Source organism: Triturus cristatus, chromosome 9 (assembly GCF_964204655.1).
Source record: "Triturus cristatus chromosome 9, aTriCri1.1, whole genome shotgun sequence".
Taxonomy (NCBI): domain Eukaryota; kingdom Metazoa; phylum Chordata; class Amphibia; order Caudata; family Salamandridae; genus Triturus; species Triturus cristatus.
Genome location: NC_140592.1, coordinates 1,286,763,943 through 1,286,783,633, shown reverse-complemented (window position 1 = coordinate 1,286,783,633; position 19,691 = coordinate 1,286,763,943). Strand labels below are relative to the sequence as shown.

At 49.5% G+C, this 19,691-nt stretch overlaps 1 protein-coding gene across 3 annotated transcripts in view; it reads left to right on the top strand.

Moving 5' to 3' along the window:
* Window positions 1–19,379, top strand: part of KATNBL1 (katanin regulatory subunit B1 like 1) — a 77,296-nt gene extending 57,917 nt beyond the window's left edge. For all 3 annotated transcript variants that reach the window (XM_085627471.1, XM_085627472.1, XM_085627470.1), the window contains 3 exons: window positions 9,003–9,092; window positions 12,064–12,157; window positions 18,765–19,379. In XM_085627471.1, the coding sequence (XP_085483597.1) occupies window positions 9,003–9,092; window positions 12,064–12,157; window positions 18,765–18,797 (217 nt within the window). In that variant the 3' untranslated portion in view covers window positions 18,798–19,379. The remainder of the gene's footprint in view (window positions 1–9,002; window positions 9,093–12,063; window positions 12,158–18,764) is intronic.
* The last annotated feature ends 312 nt before the right edge of the window (window positions 19,380–19,691 follow it).

Below are 19,691 nucleotides of genomic sequence, written 5' to 3'. Positions count from 1 at the left end.
TGGGATTTCCTGTTCCCGCGTTGCTCTGCTGGCTACATGCTACCCCACTTGCGATCTGTCAATCAGTGACCTTAGGCCGTGGAAGCTGTATAACTATGTATATTGATTCAGGGTTGATGTGGAGTTCACGTGTGAATTTGTCAGTAAAGCTGCAATTTTGTTTCTGTATATAAAGGTATGATTTCTCACGATAACATGGACTTTTTCAATATTAATAGGATGTTGATCCAGCTGTGACCCTGTTGACTGGATCCAGGGGAAAGGGAGGTATCTGATAGACTGTTAGTTGTAGATTCCTTACCTTAGAATTTTCCCCAGGCATCAGTCTGGATCCGGAAAAGTTTTCTTCTGCAATACCCCTGCGTGTTGGTAGGTGGCGTCGGTTGACTCCACGTACGTTGTGGTCGACCGGGATGACATCGCAGTGCCTACTTAGACGCCGCTCCTGTGCGCTGACGTAAGTTTTCTTTTTCTGTGCCAGCCTAGTGCAGATTCTGAGAGCTACCCCTTTTTTTTGGCTAGCTTTTTGCGACTTTTGTCTAAGTTTTGTTTTTTAGCCTTGGACTCCTGGTGCGCGAGGGATGTCCTAACGTCGGACTCGCTTCAAACCCTGCGACTCATGTCTCAAGATGTCTGTGACAGATCCGCACCTCGTGTGCTTTTGGTGTCTAGAACACGACCACAACCCGAAGTCATGCTCTGACTGCTGGGCCATGACCCCGAAGACTTTGCAGGAGTGGTCCTGAAAGTTGTTGGACGCCCGGCAGTCAGCTCCGCACCGTTCCTGGTCTCATTCGAGAGGAAGGTTACGAGGTCATTCGCGGAGCCCACACTCCTCGTCGCACTCCAAGTCGTTGAGGTCCTCCGGTAAGTCAAAATACAAGAAGGCGTAGAAGCACCGGCACTCTTCACCTTTTCCCAGTCAGTCGGCTGACGCAACGCGGGACTTGAAACGTCGTCGCCGGTGCCTGCTTCAGGGACGACTCCGCGCCTCCCACCCGTTCTGGGAGCTGGAGCATCTCCTGCCCACCTCAGACAGTTTTACGAGGCCTTACACCTCCTCTTTGGGCAGCCCGACTCCACTGGTGCACCTTCGGGCCCCGCAGAGCAGGTTGGGGGTCCTGGGCCTTCGATGCCAGTGGCCCCTGCACTGGAGGGCCCAGTGGATCCAGATCGACAGTCTATCTCACTCGACCTTCCCGGTGCTGATCCTGACAACACTGTCCTTTGCTCCGGCTGTGCCCCCGGCCGAAGCCGTCCCCATCCCCGAGTTGGACACAGTCATACTGAAGTCTTAACCAATGTTGAAGGGTGCTTTTGTTACCCTGTTCATCCCTGGTGTTCCCTATTGACCAGAGGGTGATGATGAGGACTTGGAGGGGTCTCTCGACTCTTTAACTGACCAGATGGAAGAACCGGACTGGCGAGAGGACCTGGGTGATGCCGGTGGTCTGGACACCTCTCCAGAAACTGGTTTGCTTTCTCCCCCTACCGTGACTACACAGGAGGGAGCGTCCGATGATGTGGTGGTGAGAAGCAAAACAAAAGGGGATGATGTACGGAGTGTTGAACATTGCAAGCACTCACCCCCAGTCAACTGATCTGGGTTTAATCCATCATCATTTGGGTTGGACTGTTCCCAAGAGGCACAGGGTCAGACTGATTTGCATATGGCCATGTCTGAACTGGGGTGGCGTAGTGAGTTAAAGAATGATGATGGATTAAACCCAGATCAGTTGACTGGGGGTGAGTGCTTGCAATGTTCAACACTCCGTCCATCATTTCCTTTGGTTTTGCTTTGTTCGCCATAAGTTGGCAGGGTATGCTCAGACGTGAGTCCCTTGCTCACTTTGCCACTGGATTCAAGCAAGCCTGGCTGAAGACAGCTGAAATGCCAGAAACCGGTCCTAGGAAGCTTGTTTCCGGTCCAGGGAAGACATGGCTTGGCAGTTCGGGCTGGACTGTTCCCATGAGGCACAGGGTCAGACTGATTTGCATATGGCCATGTCTGAACTGGGGTGGCAGAGTGGGCTAAAGAACGGTGATGGATTAAACCCAGATCAGTTGACTGGGGGTGAGTGCTTGCAATGTTCAACACTCCGTCCATCATTTCCTTTGGTTTTGCTTTGTTCGCCATAAGTTGGCAGGGTATGCTCAGACGTGAGTCCCTTGCTCACTTTGCCACTGGATTCAAGCAAGCCTGGCTGAAGACGGCTGAAATGCCAGAAACCGGTCCTAGGAAGCTTGTTTCCGGTCCAGGGAAGACATGGCTTGGCAGTTCGGGCTGGACTGTTCCCATGAGGCACAGGGTCAGACTGATTTGCATATGGCCATGTCTGAACTGGGGTGGCAGAGTGGGCTAAAGAACGGTGATGGATTAAACCCAGATCAGTTGACTGGGGGTGAGTGCTTGCAATGTTCAACACTCCGTCCATCATCCCCTTTGGTTTTGCTTTGTTCGCCCTAAGTTGGCAGGGTATGCCCAGACGTGGGTCCCTTGCTCACTTTGCCACTGGATTCAAGCTAGCCTGGCTGTTGACGGCTGATTAACCAGAAACCGGTGGATCATGCCAGGTGGCATATGCGGGCTTTGCAGTGGGACCTTAAGCTCCAATGGGCGCAGCATCAGGGGAATCTCTCCGACTAAGTCCAGATCTCGGAGGGAACTGCACAACAACTGCAGTGGTAGTGAACGAGCCAAGATTGGGTCAGAGGCAGATCCCTCTTCCTTTCCCACCCAGATCTAAGGGTAGTAACAGATGTGTCACTCCTGGGATGGGGCGCCATTTGGGGGAGGCAGAGAGCAGAGGAGTCTGGTCTCTTGCGGAGTCCGGTCTCCATATCAACCTGCCGGAGCTCCAGGCGATCAGACTGGCACTGAAGGCATTCCTTCCCTTTCTCAAAGGGTGTCGGTGTTCATACACAACACCATCGCCATGTGGCACTGCAATAAGCGGGGTGGGGTATAGGATCCTTTGTCAGGAGGCTCTTTGCCTCTGGATGTGCCTGGAATATCAAGGCATAGCCCTGGTGGTTCAACACCTGGCTGGTTCTCTGAACGCCAAGGTGGACAAATTCAGCTGTGCCTGGTGAATCAGGAATGGCGTCTTCACTTGGATGTGGTGCAAGGTCTCTTTCAGCATTGGGGAGAGTCTTGGTTGGATCTAATCGCCACCGAAGTGAACGCACAATGTCAGCAGTATTGATCTAGCAGTATTGATCTATGGAGTTTCCAAGTCGGCACTCGCTCTGCGTCGCTTTTCGTTGCGAGTGTAATTGCGGCCTCCTGTACGTCTTTCCTCCTGTACCACTTCTGCCCCGACTGCTCAAGAAGATCAAGCGCAACCGGGCCCAAGTCATTCTTGTAGCTCCGGACTAGGCAAGAAGAGTCTGGTACCCGAGCTTCTGAGTGTGACCATCAATCCTCCGATCAGTCTGCCTCTTCGGAGGATCTTCTGTCGCAGCAGCAGGGGTCGGTTCTTCACCCGAACCTGTCCAGTCTCCACTTCCTTGCGTAGAGATTGAGTGTCAGCAGTTGACAGCTTTTGTCCTTCCACCCGAAGTTTGTGATGTCATCTTGGCAGTAAGATTTCCCTCCACTAAATCCGTATACGCCTGTCGATGGAACAAGTTTGTGGCATGGCGCACAGCAAATGCTGTGGATCCCCTTTCTGCCCCTCTTTCAGAGGTCCTTTTGTATATACTTTCTTTGGCCCAGTAGGCCTCTGCTCTGGGCACTCTTAAAGGTTATCTTGCAGATATCTCTGGTTCTCTTTGGTTGCTAGATCACCCTATTTAATCACGCCCCTCATTGTAAATAGATTCTTTAAGGGCATTACTCCTCTGTTTCCTCCATCTCCCTTCTTAATGCCCCTGTGGGACTTGAATCTTGCTCTCGCGTTTCTTATGTGTGCTCCTTTCGAGCCTCTTCATAACTGTTCTCTCAGGCGCTTACCTCTCAAAACTACCTTCCTTGTTGCCATCACCTCTGCTCGCAGAGTGAGTGAGCTTCGAGCTCTGTCTTCCAAGCCCCCTTTCTTCTCTGTGCATCTGGACATAGTGGTACTTCAAAAGAAATCCTCGTTCCTCCCTAAAGTTGTCACTCCTTTTCACATCAGACAGACTATCACTCTGTCCTCCTTTTTCACACCTCTGCAGCCTTCCAAGGAGGAGGAGAGACTCCACCGTCTGAACCCTAAACGTGCGCTGTCATTCTATCTTGACCGCACCAAAGACTTCTGGGTGGATGATCAATTCTTGATTGGCTATGTGTAGGAAGCTGGCTCTGTATATACTACAACAAAGTGTGTTATAGTGTGCACAGAGACCAGTGGAACCCTAAAAGGTAGTCAGAGGTAAAGTTAGATAGCACCTCGCTCTCTGTTTGTGGGAGTGTGGTCGAGCAGAAAGGCTTTATCAGAGGACCGTGTTAAGCATTTGTTGTTCACACTCAATCAGCAAATGAATTCACACTCAATGACTGAACTTCAGGCTAATTGTTTTTGTATAAAAATATTCTTTTAGTTATTTTATTTCCTAGAATCTAGCAAGCCTGGCACAGGTAAGTGACAAATACTTAGCAGTAAATATACAGTTTATAAAGTTTGAATTGCAATTGTAAATTTACTTTGATTCGATTACAGTAGTGTTACTGGTAATGCAAGGCTTTTCAGAATACAGTACATATGCTTTGTATAGGACTTTTAGTAAAATTACAGGTAAGTTACTTTTGGAATTACTTTTATTACACAGTGCAGTATGCCTGGATACTGCACTGGGACATTTCCTGTAAACCAGTAAGTAAAAGCGTTTTTGTTAGTACAATATTAAAGAATTTCTTAAGGTTTTCGTACTCCAGACGTAGAAACTTTCATAGAAAAAAGTCAATATTATTCTATGGAGGAAAATAGTTTCATCGGTTTTGAGGTAAGTATTTGGTAGTGGGAGTTGAGGTTCTGGGAGTAGGTTTAGGGGTCCCCCCGGGTCAAGGATTCACTCGATTTACACCCTCAGTGGCACTAGAGTGGCCGGGTGCAGAGGCCCAATGTTATCCATTGGGGGATAGGGAGCCTCCGCTTGGTGGCTGCTGATGAGAAAGCCTCTGGGTTGTGGGAGCAAAGCTCCTGGACTTAAGCTCAGGACAAATGGAGGTTTAGGCCAGCACAAAAGATGCACCCTCAGCGGCACTGGGGCGGCCGGGTGCAGAGTCCTGTTTTGGCATCGGAATCTGTAGCTTTTAATGGGGACTATTCGGTTTGCAAAAGCACCACAGGCTCGGGGGCAAAGGTCTTTTGGGTGCGACCATCACTTGGAGAGGTAAGTTGGGATCTTGGGGGTTGGTTAGGCACCGTCTGTTGGGCCAACCAAGGCTGTGGAGCGTCTGGTGCAGGAGTACCTTTTGGGCCTTCTGGGCCTTCGAGTGGCCAGGGGTGTTGGGCCACTTGAACTCCGGCAGTGGGCGTCTGGTGCAGAGTGGTGCAGACTCGCGGAACTGGAGTCTGTTTGAACAAATCCAGTGTTCACGGGAGACAGAGTCTTTGGGATTGAAGGCAGGCAGATCCTCCGGGTTTGTCAAGGTTGCTGGCTGCAGGATACACCAGGATTTTGCTGGAGCAGCTTTGAGGTGGGGCCAAGCCAGTGGACGTTCTCCTCTTGTTAGTTTCGGTACGGCTGTTCGGTCCTTCTTCTTTTCTTCTTGCAGGTTCTTATCTGAGGAAGCAAGGTTCAGGGTTGGCCCTTAATACTAGATTTAGGGGTGTTACAGGTAGGTAAAAGGTTGGAACCATTGGGTCCCTTCCTTTGGGTTGGTACACGCCCTATTATGCCACCCTTCAGTGGGAGGTGGGCATAAGCCTTTCCCTGGTTGGCTGGGTCCCCCCCATGTGCAAGTTGGCGGGGACTGAGAGTTGTGCTTCACCTCGCCTCCCCCACTTGAGGGGTGGAGTTGGCAGAGGTGGGCACACCTCTCTTCCTCGCTTGTTTTTCCTACTGGTTCTCCCGCCCAAAGTGGGGGTCAGAACTAGTGGGGACCAGTTGCTGAAAGCAGCAAGTGGCATGGGGAAACTCACCAAGGCGGCAAGCCCCTTCGTGAACCCTGCCCATCCTGGGGGAGGAGGCTTGGCACCTCGTCCCAGGATGTGCATTGTTTCAGGCCCGCAAGAGCAGCAGGCTCTAGACTCTGGTCCAGAAACATATCTGGTGGTGGCAGCTGAAAGCAGCTACTCAGCCTGGACACTAGTGGTAGGGCTTTTTTTAGGGGGCATCTCTAAGATGCCCTCTGTGTGCATTTTTCACTAAATCCCACACTGGCTTCAGTGTGGGTTTAATGTGCTGAGAAGTTGAATACCAAACATCTGTTTTCAGTGTAGCCATTATGGTGCTGTGGAGTTCGTAATGACAAACTCCCACCACCATACACTCTTAATGGCAGAAAAGAGCTTACAATATCTAGGAATGGACTTAGACACTGTAGGGGTATAGGGCTCATGCACCTGTACCCTCGCCTCGGTTATAGGGCACCCAGCTAAATGGGTGACTGATCTATGCCAGGTCAGTGGGTTGTAGGCATGGCACACATCCCTGTGTGCCATGTCGACTCTTCACTTTGTTCTGCACCAAAACACGCTGCCTGCAAGGACAGTGTGTCAGTGTTAGGGTACAGGGCCTCTTAGGGTGGCACAAGAAGTGCTGCAGCCCTTAGAGGCCTTCCCTGGTCACAGTGCCCTGGGTACCTGTGGTACCATTTACCAGGGCCTGACCAATGGCCAGAGATGCCAATTGAGTTTGGTTTTCAATGCAGTTTTAGGGAATGAACATAGGCCCTGAGTACCTGATTAGCAAGAGCCCAGGCCACACTCAGTCAAAGTACATCAGCAATAAGTGGGGGCAACCATGCAGAAAGAGGGCACTTTCTCACACTATGTGGGTGCCAAGAAAGGCCGGGCTGTTCGAAAACGTACCATCTCTCAATGGGTTGTCCTTTGCATAAAGACCTGCTACGCTTTAGCTAAGAAAGATCCTCCATTGGGGCTGAGGGACTGCGGGCCCACTCCACTAGGGCTACAGCAGCACCCACTGCATTAGCACGCGAGTCCAACATCTGCCAGGCAACAATGTGCGCATCCCTGCACACGTTTACCAGACACTATTGCCTGGGCAGCCAAGTCTGAAGGGACGGCTACTTTGCCCGTTCTGTCCTCCAGGATTTTCTGGTGTAAACTTGGTTCGCAGTCCCTCCGGGGATGGTATGGCTGGGGTATTGATTCTAAATAATGAATCTATAACTGTCTCTTTCATTTGAACAAGTTACTTACCTTCGGTAACGATGTATCTGTAAGAGACGCATGCTGGCTATAGATTCCTTACCGCCCCACATAGCCTCTTCGCTCTACGAACTGATTTCTAGGGAAAGGGACTCTCTTACAGGGCCTTAGTTGTGGTACACCAGTGGTCAGTGTCTTTTATGGCTCTGCGCTTCTGGCATTGAAAGTTGTGTCATAATTGACATCAGCACGCAGGGGCAGCGTCTAAGTAGGCACCGCAACGTCATACCGGCGAACACAAAGCGGATGATGGATGCGGAGTTGACCAATGCCCCTTACTGACGCACATGGGTATTGCTGAAGAAAAAAATCTCCGGATCCAGACTGACGCCTGGGAAAAATCTAAGGTAAAGAATCTACAACTAACATATGTCTCTACCAGATACATAATTACTGAAGGTAAGTAACTTGTTCTTCTGGTAGATATCAAGCCAGCTGTGACCCAGGTGACTGCATCCGGGGTAAAGGGAGGTTTCTGATGGATGTCGATCCAGGTGACCATCAGCAATGAAAGCAGGATTCTGGTAGGTGCTGTCCATCTGTGACCGAACAGACTGCTTGCATGGGGCAGGAGTAGCTGTCCAGCGGTGCTTGTTTGTTGTGGTCTACAGTCGGGGGGGTATAGGATGGGGGAGCAGTGTCTGGTGTTGGCTCTTGCCCAAGCATCCCACACTATGACCCAGCTAACTTCCTCAGGTTTAAAGGAAGGTTTCTGAAGGATGTCGATCCAGCTGTGACACAGGTGACAGTCTGGGTAGGTTTCTGATGGATTTCGATCCAGCTGTGAACCAGCTAAGTGTTTTGGGGATAAATGGAGATTTCTCATCTGTGACCCAGTTGACTATTCCCAGGGTAAATGGAGGTTTCTGATGGATGTCCATCCATCTGGGACCCAGGTGACCGCAGCTGAGACCCAACACGCTGCGTATGGGATAAGGATAGGTTTCTGAAGGATGTTGATCCAGCTGTGACACAGGTGACAGTCTGGGGAAGTTTCTGATGGATGTCCATCCATCTGGGACCCAGGTGACCGCATCTGTGCCTACCCTTCCAGCTGAGACCCCACACGCTGCGTATGGGATAAGGATCGGTTTCTGGTGGTTTCTTCCAGTTCAGTCTGCTGAGGCTGGTGTTCCTTATCTGACGTTTGCTTGTAAAGTCCAGGGAAGTGGGTTCTGCTATTGTTGGTTAAGGGCGTTTTTCGTGCTGTGTATAAAACGTTTTGGTCCCTTAAGTGTCCTTGAGTCCGTACCTGCAAACCTTGGTGCAACGGTTATCATCTCCTGAAAGTACAGCCAAGCGATACTGCTGACCGAAGGGTGAAGGTGTATTTCTTCATTCATCTAATGTGCTCGTATGGTGTTGGCATTGGTATCAGCCAGTGATTGATGTCTGCTTTGTCATTCACCCATACCGATGTGCTACTAGTTTCTGGTCCTATTTTTGCACAGTTGCTAGGTTTGTCTTTTAGTGCCATTTTGGTATTTCCAACACCCCTGCTTCTGGCATGCTCACTCCCCCTGCTTTCTTCACGCACAGTGCTCCTGGTTTTTGATTTTTATCTTATTTTCTCATTCACTATATTTCTAGATTGTCACGGATTTTCTCACTTTTTTAGCAGTGTTTTGTTTTACTGTTTCTTGACTTCTCATGCGCCATGTTTCAATACTTTTTCGATAGGTACAAGGTGGTCGGCTTGAACTGGCTTCAGGCAGTCCTCAAAAGATGGTGGCTGGAGCTGTCTGGCGGTCCAGAGAGCCAGGAAGACAGGTGAGTGTCAAGTGTGGGTTGAAGGAAGGCAGCGATTCCTCTTCCCTGAGCTCGGTTTTACTTCCCTCTACACAAAGAGCAGTCTGGGCCCTGCATTTCCTCTTTTTTCTGTTCTTTTCTACCCTTTTTGAAATTTAATTCCAGTGGGCTATTTATACTGTGTTTCTGCCGGCCTTCACCCGGTCCCCTACAATGTGCCGAGGCTCTGCCTACACCTCTCAGATTAGTTAGTACTAACCGATATATTCTATGTACGACCCTAACCTTACAAATCAAGCCAGCAGGAGCGATGACCTGTATAGTTTAATCACTCCCTGTGGTGCCCTACAATGAGTACGAAAGATACTGTTCCCCCTAGCAAGTGCGCCCAAGGAAATGGGTGTGTACAAACAAACGTCCACCTGCGAATATTCTGCGGTCAGGAGGTGGCTCTCCTACTGCCTGGTTCTGAATGTGTGTAGACACTGCAGAGACACAGACCCGGTGCAATCTGCAGCATAGCAAAGGAGAAACTGGGGACATGATGAACTGAGCATTCCTCCCACATACACAAACCCAGGAACTCTCTGAACCCCTCGCATGCACTAGATAGGCTGTTTTACTTCACTGAAAGGAGTTGATACAGGCCACTCCTTTTTATGGCGTATGAGTGGATGAGTCTCGTCCTCTTCAGAGACATCGATGCAGTTATTCTGGACCCAGAATACTCATCAGACAAATGGAAATAAATCACTGAATGTCACGATAAACAAAGTACAACATGGATGGCCTCACACAAGCAGGCAGTTCACTTAGCTTATCCAGGCGTTTCCAAATGCAGCTCTTCAGAGCTGTGGCAGCCCACAGCAGTTCATGGGGATGTGCTGTGCTAACTCAGCGTGTGTCCAGTATCAGCAAGTGGCTGTTTCCGGAAGAGACAAAGAACTCCGCAGGGCGCTGAGTGACTGCACGCTCACCCAGTGTGCTAGCGACTATAGCAGGAAGCACGCTGTGGTTTACTAATCGCAACGGGCTCCACTTAAGGCACAGGTAGGGGCCGGTCACATCAAGGGCTCCAGGATACTCCGTGTAAGGAATGCGCCATGCCAGAACCTGCTGGAGCAAATAGTGTAAGACAGCCAGGAAGTCTGGCAAGCGAGGACACAATCACGGTGCGTGGCTCCAATACCCACGTATTTAAAATGGCCGCAGGGTGTTTGCGGCTCGTGATCGTGTCTCACTCTTGAGAGGGTCGTGAGTAGGCCCACTCCTCTCCTGATGAAGACTCCCAGGGAGATGGGGAAGGTAGTGAGCTCCCCGCCTCCAAGATGGGGAGTAGAGGGACTAGAACCTCCAGAGGGAGGCTAGACTCTGTACAAGACCGTCAAGACCACTTCACTGAGGAGGACAACCTTCTAGCAAGGCTGCCCAAGAGGTTAGAGCTACAGATTAGGCTCCTAGCTCTAGAAAACAAGCATTTGCAATGCAATAGGCCTCGCATTACTGAAATTTGAGCTATTGATGTTGCAAATAATGTTTCTTAGATTTTTTATTTTATGTAAATAAATATCCCAGCAGTAGCATAAGTAATAAAAGAAAATCCACTAAGGAAAGGGTGCAGTACTATAGACTATTACTAAGTGTTCCTATTGAGTTGAGAAAGGACCTCTATTAGCTATAGAAGGTCCTGCACCCTTAATGCAATTATGAAGTGAAGGATTGCAGCTGAGCAGACGTTTCGATTTGTTTTTATTGGAAGGTAGATTTTTGTTAGCCTGCATTTAAACATTGCGCTATTAGAATAAACAACAATGGTGCATTTTTAAAACACAAACTAACAAAAATCTCACTCCCAATAAAAACAAAGGGAAACCGATAGTTGGCTGCGATCTTTCTCTTTATAATTGCATTAAGGGTGCAGTACCGTATGTGGCCAACAGAGGTCCCTTTACTACTCCACAGGGACACCTAGTTAAGAGCCTTTGGTGCCGCAATTTTTTTCTTGGTTCATGGCTTTCATTTTATTACGTGTGCTACTGCTGGAATGTTTCTTAACAAAAACATAATTAACCAACATTGCCATTTGCAATGCAAATAGGTCAAACTTTCAGTAATGCGAGACCGATTGCACCAGCTACTAAAAATGTGTTACATTGCAGGACAGCGTGCTATGCCTGCGACAGCCTGTAAGAGAGTCATTTAAGAAAGTAGTTCTCCAAGAACGTAAGTACGACATACCGAGCAACAAGGCATTTAACAGGGGCAGTTGGGGGGAAAGGAGGTGCTAAGGAGGGACCTAACCCTCTTCTTCAATTAAAAGCCCCATTTAACTGACGTAGCAGGCACGGAGACTGACGGAAAGTGTAGTGTGATATTTCCCTGAGATGACCAGGGTTCCGCCGGATCGCTGGTTATAAAACCCACAAGACTGCTCAGTCCGTGCACCAGTGGGTGGCTATATGTGCGTTGAAAGACTTCATGCAAGCTCCCGTTGGCATGAAGCAGCTCGGTTAGCAGCTTTCTACCAGCCGGCGAGAGTACGGCAGATGAGCTGCACACCCAGGGGACGTGCTGTGGTACCGCACACCCAGGGGACGTGCTGTGGTACCGCACACCCAGGGGACGTGCTGTGGTACCGCACACCCAGGGGACGTGCTGTGGTACCGCACACCCAGGGGACGTGCTGTGGTACCGCACACCCAGGGGACATGCTGTGGTACCGCACACCCAGGGGGCGTTCTGTGGTACCGCACACCCAGGGGGCGTGCTGTGGTACCGCACACCCAGGGGGCGTGCTGTGGTACCGCACACCCAGGGGGCGTGCTGTGGTACCGCGTATCGAGCACTGTGGTACCATCCACCCAGGGGTCGTGCTGTGGTACCATCCACCCAGGGGTCGTGCTGTGGTACTGCGCACCGAGTGCTGTGCTCTTCGCTTAGCATTTAGTTATACAAATCAGTAAGTTCGTCTTATCTATATTTTCTTTTGCAGGATTATTGTTATTTTGCGAAAACAGCTGAAAGGTGTTTGGGAACATGGACATCCACTCTGTTTGTTGCCAGGATATACGGGAGACCTCGCCAAGGTATTGTCCTCTGTGCTGTTGGACTCCATGAGAGAGATTGGGTGGTAGCTGGACTGTGAAGTGCGTTCCTGTTCAGTGCATCATGTGTATCTATGAAGACACTCAACCAGATCCCCAGGATTTTGCCGCATGGATTTGCAGACTTTGTGGCACAAAAAATCATAATTTTGCAACATTATTGCAGCACTTTATTTTATTCTTAATCATTATTTTTCAGCCTTATTTCAATAGAAACTGTTTTTGCAGAGTATGCCACTTTGAAACAGGCATATTTAAAGCGCCTGAGAGGGTTTAAAGCGCCTGAGAGGGTTTAAAGCACCCGAGATCGTTTAAAGTGCCTGAGAGGATTTGTTTGTTATATTCTCCGTTGTGGTAACGTTCTGGAGCATAGGTGAAGCCAAGCACTGTAGCACAGGGTTGCTAGTCATCCTGTTTTCTATGGCATTGTGCTGACTTGGGGCTAGCGGTTCCAAGCCCAGAGCCATCTGCTGTAGGACACCAAACCTCTTCCTCAAGCACCCTAGGTCGGAGGGTCGTAGTGGGTGGAGGTGCATTGCTGCCGCTCATATAAGCATGTTAAATTTTGCAGTATTCTAACACGCAACCTTCCTTGGCATGTTGGTTGCATACCTTACATAATCTGTGGAAATTTATTGCATACAGTGAGCATTCCTTCATGTATCCTCGCCTCATTCCCTGCCTTCGCCTCATTCCCTGCCTTCGCCTCATTCCCTGCCTTCCCTTATTCCCTAACCGTTGTACCCCTTTATTCCTGTACACCCTTCCATTCACTTCTGCATCGGGCTGCCTTCTTGCTCACTTTTGCCTGCTGCATCCATTTTCCTTTTTCTGCACCGATCTTCGCTTTTTCACTCATTGTAACCCTCTCCCTCTTTCCTATCTAACCGTTCTTTTCCTCATTCACTACTCCCCTTCACAACCGCCTCCTAAGAGTGGATTAGGGCCAGCAGAGCACCATGGCGCTACTTTACTGATCTCCAGTTGTCAGCAGTCGTTATTGACACCTACTCAGAGAGGCCAAGAAACAGATGTACGTGCCCCTTTCCTAGCATCCTTGGGACCCTCAATCAGGCCGCACCATAAGCGAATGTGCACAGTACGCCACCTTAAACTGAATCACTTCTAGCATGCGTAAGGTCTCTGTGTCAGTTTACATAGAATGATCGTAGGAAGCTGGCTCTGTATATACTATACCAAAGTGAGGTGTACTGTGCACAGAGTCCGGTGGGATAGCAGAGGATAAATTAGATCCTCTCTGTGGCAGTGTGATCGAGCGTTTATTGTATATACTCAATCCAGGACTGACGCACACACTCATTGACTGAATCCAGACCAATTAGGTAAGTATGTAAAGGTATACTTATGTTTTAGTTCTAGAACCAAGCAGGACTTGACGCAGGCAAGTGGAATATACTTCCAAATGCAAAACCTTACCAGCAAATGCAATTGTGAATGGAATTGTTATAGGTTTGTATTTGCAATTAAAACAGCTTAGAATACATAGAAATTACTTTTGATTACTTTTAGATTACTTTTCATGTGCTTTCACTCCTGGGGGTAGTATGCCGAGATATCACACAGTGGGCCTTACTAAATATAAGTACGAACGACAGTTTTGGGTTTGAAGCAAAGGTGCAGGGGGGGTCATTAGACGTCGGATCTTCTTAAGCGCTCCAGTTGAGGGCGGGGTGGGGATCTCGGGTTGAGGTTGCAGGCGCCTGCTTGAAGCTCGCGGTAGGTCAAGGATCACCAGGTCGGGATCGCTGAGGAGACCTCCTCGTGGTGTTGGGCCACTTGGCCCATGGCCGTCGGGTGCAGACTGGTGCAGAACTTCCTGGATCCGGGTTCTGTGTACGAGTCTTTGTTGAGCAAATCCGGTGCTCGTGGGCTACAGAGTCTTTTAGATGAAGGCCCAGCAGGTCCTCTGGGTTTTGGATGACTGCTGGAAACGCTGGGGTTTTGCTGTGAGCAGGTCTGAGTCGGCACAGGCCGGTAGGGCCGGGGACAAAGCGGTTGGTGTACTGTTCTTCCTGGGTCAGCCCGGTCCTTCTTCCTTGAATCTGAGGAGGCAAGGTTCAGGGTCATCCCTAAATACCAACTTTAGGGGTGTTACAGGGGTGTGCAGGTCGGGAGCAATAGGTCCCTTCCTTGGGGTGAGTATACCCCCTATTATGCCACCCTCCAGTCAGAGGGAGGCTTGAGCCTCTCTCTAATTGACTGTCCCCTCATCTTCAAGATGGAGGGGACAGATGTGTGCTTCACCTCGCCTCCCCCACCTGACTGGTGGGGTTGGAAAAGGTGGGCACACCTCTCCTCTGACTTGGTTTTCCCGCCAATTCTCCGGGTCAGAACCGGTGGGAGCCAGTTGCTGGGGCAGCAAAAGGCAGGACCGCTCACAAAGGCGGCAGGCCTTTGAAGCTTCCCCTTCGTGACCCAGCCCATCTTGGGGGAGGAGGCATGACCGCTCTGCCAAGGATGGGCTTTTTTTCTGGACCCAGAGAGCGGAGGCTCTCTACCTATGGTCTGGTCTGGTGTGGGCAAGTGGCGGACAGCTATTCAGGAACCAGACCAGGGCTGGTAGTATTTCAGGGGGCATCTCCAAGATGCCCTCTGAGTGCATTTTACAATAAATCCCACACTGGAATCAGTGTAGGTTTAATGTGCTGAGAAGTTTGCTACCAAACTTCTCAGTTTTCAGTGTAGCCATCATGGAGCTGTGGAGTTTGTAATGACAAACTCCCAGACCATATACTCTTTATGGCTTCACTGCACTCACAATGTGTAAGAATGGACTCAGACACTGTAGGGGCACAGGGCTCATGCTTGTGTACACTCACCACTGGCATAGTGCACTCAGCTAGAAGGGTGACTGACCTATGCCAGGGCAGTGGGTTTCAGGCATGGCACACAGATGTGTGCCATGTCGACTCTTCACTTTGTACTGCACCAAAACACGCAGGCTGCAAAGGCAGAGTGTGAGTGTAATGCTACCGGACGTCTAAGGGTGGCACAAGAAGTGCTGCAGCCCTTAGAGGCCTTCTTAGGACACAGTGCCCTGGGTACCTGTGGTACCATTTACCAGGGGCTGACCTGTGGCCAGAGATGTCATTTGGGTTTAGGCTTCAATGCAGTTTTAGGGACACAACATAGGCTCTGGGTACCTGATTAGCAGGAGCCCAGGGCACACCCAAAGCACATCAGCAATTCGCAAAAAGTGGGGGCAACCATGCAGAAAGAGGGCACTTTCTCGCAGGTTTCCACCCAAACCGGTCAAAGCTCTGCCTTCTTGCATGGAGATTGAGCAGCAACAGTTGACAGCTTTCCACCTTCCTCCCATAGTCTGTAATGTTAACTTGGCAGCCAGGTGTCCCTCTATCAAGGTGGTTTACACCTGCTGCTGGGCAAAATTTGTGGCATGGTATTCAGAAAGACCAATTGATCCCCTTGCGGTCCCCTTTTCTCTGGATCTCCTGTTCGTTCTTTCCCTTGCCCAACAGGACTCTGCTCTGGGCTGTGTTAAGGTGCATGTTCCTGCAATCTGATTTTCTTTGGTTGCGGGACCAACCTTCCCCTTCAGTCTCCTATTGTACATAGGTTTTTGAAAGGTTTGCAACATAGGTTTCCTCCCACTCCTTTTTGTTATGGTCCAGTAGGGCCTCAATCTCGTCCTCACTTTCCATATGTGTGCTCCCATTGAGCCTCTGCACAACTGTCCACTCTGGCGTCTTACCATCAAGACAGCCTTTCCCGTGGCTTTAGCGTCTGCCTGAAGGTTCAGTGAGCTTCAGGTTGTCAACTAGGCCTCCTTATCTTAGCATCTACTCAGAAAGCCTTCTTAGAAGAACTTCCTTTCTTCCAAAAGTGGTCACTTCATTTCACATAGGCCAAACCATCACTCTGCCTACTTTCTATGCTCCGCCTCATCCCTCAAAGGAAGAGGAGCGACTTCCCCGTCTGGATCCAAAAAGAGCGCTGTCTTTACACCTTGACTGCACATGAGAGGTCCGGGTGGATGACCAACTCTTTGCGCGCTCTATCAGAGCGAAGAAAGGACGGGCTCTACAGAAGAGGACCATCTCCCAGTGGATCCTTCTTTGTATCAAAATCTGCTACGCATTGGCCAAGAAGCAGCCCGCTGGTGTTACGCTCACTCCACGCCTTGGCTAAGAAGCAGCCCGCTGGTGTTTGAATGCTCACTCCACCAGAGCGAAAGCTGCAACCAGTGCATTCGTTTGCAGAGTTCCGCTACTGGACATCTGCCAGGCAGCCACGTGGGCTTCCCCACACACGTTTACCATATGCTACTGTCTGGACATTCAGGTCCGTGGGGATGGGTGTTTTGCCTATTAGGTCCTACAGGGCTTCCGCGTCTTAAAGTGGTCCACAGACCCTCCTCTGGGGAGGTATTGCTTGGGTATCTATTCTAAGGTAACAAATCTGCGGCTAGAAGTCTCCATCAGTTACTTACTGTCAGTAACACCTTATCTGGTAGCGACTATCGAGCCGCCGATTCTTTACTGATCTATCCATCCTCCCCGATATGCAAGCGGATTTCTAGTGACAGGGCTTTCCCCTTTTAGGGCCTTAGTTTTCCTATTGTGGTCAATGTTTTTTGTAGCTCCGCACATCTGCCGTGGAAAGTTGCAAAAAGTAAATTACAGTACGCCTGGGTGGTGCTTATATAGGCACCTCCGATGATGCCACGCAGAGCCGAACTGTTTCAGCTACCGGTACGCAGCAGTGCTGTTCATGAAACATTTCCTGATCGAGTCTGACTCGTGGGGATAATTCAAAGGTAAGGAATCTGCGACTAGATCTTCTCTATCAGAGAAGGCGTTACCAAATGTAAGTAACATGTTCTTTGATACCTTCGAGCGCCCACTTTGGTCGCATTGTTCAGGAAATAGCACAGCTGGGGAATCCGCTTGTAATCCTGTTCTCGCCATTTGGGTGACCAAGTCTTTCCACAGTAGAACGGTGTTTTTGCATGTTTACAGTCAGGTCATGTAATCTACATGTCCTGCCCGTGTCATATGTTGTACCCTACGTTCGGGCTTGGTAGGCCGGCCAGAGGCTGCATGGGAGGCTGTGGCTTTGCCATTGCCTTCGGTGGCAAAGTTGGGCTCGCCGTGCACGACTGCTCTGCCAGCCGGCAGTGGCGGAACCAGTGCTGCAAGCCCTGGCCCTCTAACTTCCATGCCGTGGATACCAGGGATTTACAGATAAGCTAGCCATTTCCAATGGGGTGTAGCCAATTTGACATATACTTTGGGGGTCAGGACACTGAGGTCTGATTAGCAGGACTCCTTGCACTCTCGGAGTTGAAAAACCAGCAGCATCAGTCAAGCTTGGGGGTGGCCCTACAGACAGGCATTTCCTTGCAGCTAATATGACGCACTTAACTTGAAAATGGCATTTTTAGTTTCAAAAACATCACTTCCTATTGTAAGTGAACTAGTTGCACTTACTATACACAAACCACTTTTCCCCCAGTCCCTAAAGATGATGTGGTGTTGAGAGCTAACCCTGGAGTCATTACTACGGTGGTATCCAGATTTCATGTTCATCTATACAAGTGTCTGCTTTATTTTTTTTTAAAAAACCTACGGACACCAGCAAAAAGTGTGCTTTACCCACTTGAAGTCAGGAGGGCCATCATGTTCAACATATACACGTGATGACGGGAGAGCCACCATGTGCAACATATTCACACGTAATGTCCAGAGGTCCGTCCTGTACAGTGTATACACACGTGATGTCAGGAAATCCATCATGTACAAAGTATACACATACTTGATGTCAGGAGAGCCATCGTGTACAACGCTTACACACGTGATGTCAGGAGGGCCATCATGTATAGCGTATACGCACATGCTGTCAGGAGAGCAATCGTGTGCTGCATATATACACATACTTGATGTCAGGAAAGCAATCCTGTACAACGTATACATGTGATGTCATGAGTGCCATCTTCTACAACGTATACACACTTGATGTCAGGAGGGCCATTCTGTGCAACGCATATACACTTGAGCCAGAGTCTAAAGGCTAGCTGATGTCACAGGCTTCTGTAGTCATATGGATAGCACAAACAATGGATTGTGTTACTCCACGGCAAGGAAAAGTAGTCTATCGCAGATTTAACAAGGACAATAGGAACAACTCTAGCATATGTGGGCAGTGTCTGGTTAAAGAAGATTTACACGGCTGCACATGGTCCTCCACACACGCCTCCACTACACACACCTTCATAAATATTCAAGGAGGGAAACGCACATGGTTCGCTCAATGTGTGGCTTTACTCACTGCCTCTAGAGGATTATGAGCTCCTAGCTACGTTCGGCTGATTGTTGCAAAACTAAGTATTGAAAGAATCAAAACTGTGCAAAGCAATGGAGGAAGTTGATGTACAAGAATCTGCTTCCTTTGTAAGGGGTCTGTGGGCCACCATGCTGCCCTCGTGCAGCTCTGGATCTTTCCTTTTAGGCCAAGGGCATGTCTTAAGAATATGCCTGTGCCTTGTGAGCTACATATGTGATGAGATGATGCTCTGCTCGCTGCTAAAATGCTTTCTTTGTCTCCCCAGGATGTCGAGGAGTATATGCTGCAGCTACACTGAGAGATGCTCGAGGCAGAGATGCCCTTCAGACTTCAGATGTGGGGAGAGTTTGCACTGGACCCGAAAGATATTGTGTTGAATAATGTTAGCAGCGGACTGATGGCCTTTCCACATGGGCGTGCTGTTACACCACTAAAGAGACACAAGTCCACTCCTGAGATGTCCTCAGCGAAGATCCTATCTTTGGTGGGCGGTGCTGTTGCTGCTGAAAGTCCTGCTTCCCGACAAACCCTGGTAGCGTTGTGTTCTTGTGGAAAGACCCTGCTCTTGTAGATGAAATGCTCGTTATGATCCCTAGTGGAGCCTTCTGCACTCCGGGCTGCGATGGCACGTGTACTGAGAGCCGGACATTACTGCCACTCTAAGCCTAGTGCTCCATATCTGAGACGATTGTGTGCAGTCCGCATTTCAAACTCCTCCGTCGTGTGACGTGCAAATCCTCCACACACACTTCGGGAGAGACCACTGGAGAAAGAACTGCAGCTATTGATCATGGAGAACAGACTCAACAAAAGTTTATTTTCTTATTATTTTTTGGGGATAGACATTAATCATATTAAAGACACTATGGTTTGCACTGTTTTTACTTCAGTTTGTAGCTTCTCTTACTTCATGTTCGTGACACTCAGGAAGGAGTGGGAACCGTGCCCCGCCTTGCAAGCAGGAACATCTCTTGCCGCATGCTTTTTTGCCTTGGTTTGAATTCTTTAAAGGGGGTTTCCTTTCTTAAACTGCATCCCGATGAACCCCCCCCCCCCCCCCCCCCCCCCTACGCAACACCACAGACTAATTATTTTGAATATAGAAAGTACTGTTCGGCCTAGCACAAGTGTTGTAGAGGAGTCCAGCTGCCATTGTGTATGTGTGTGCCAATATTTCTACTGTGCTGGCCTT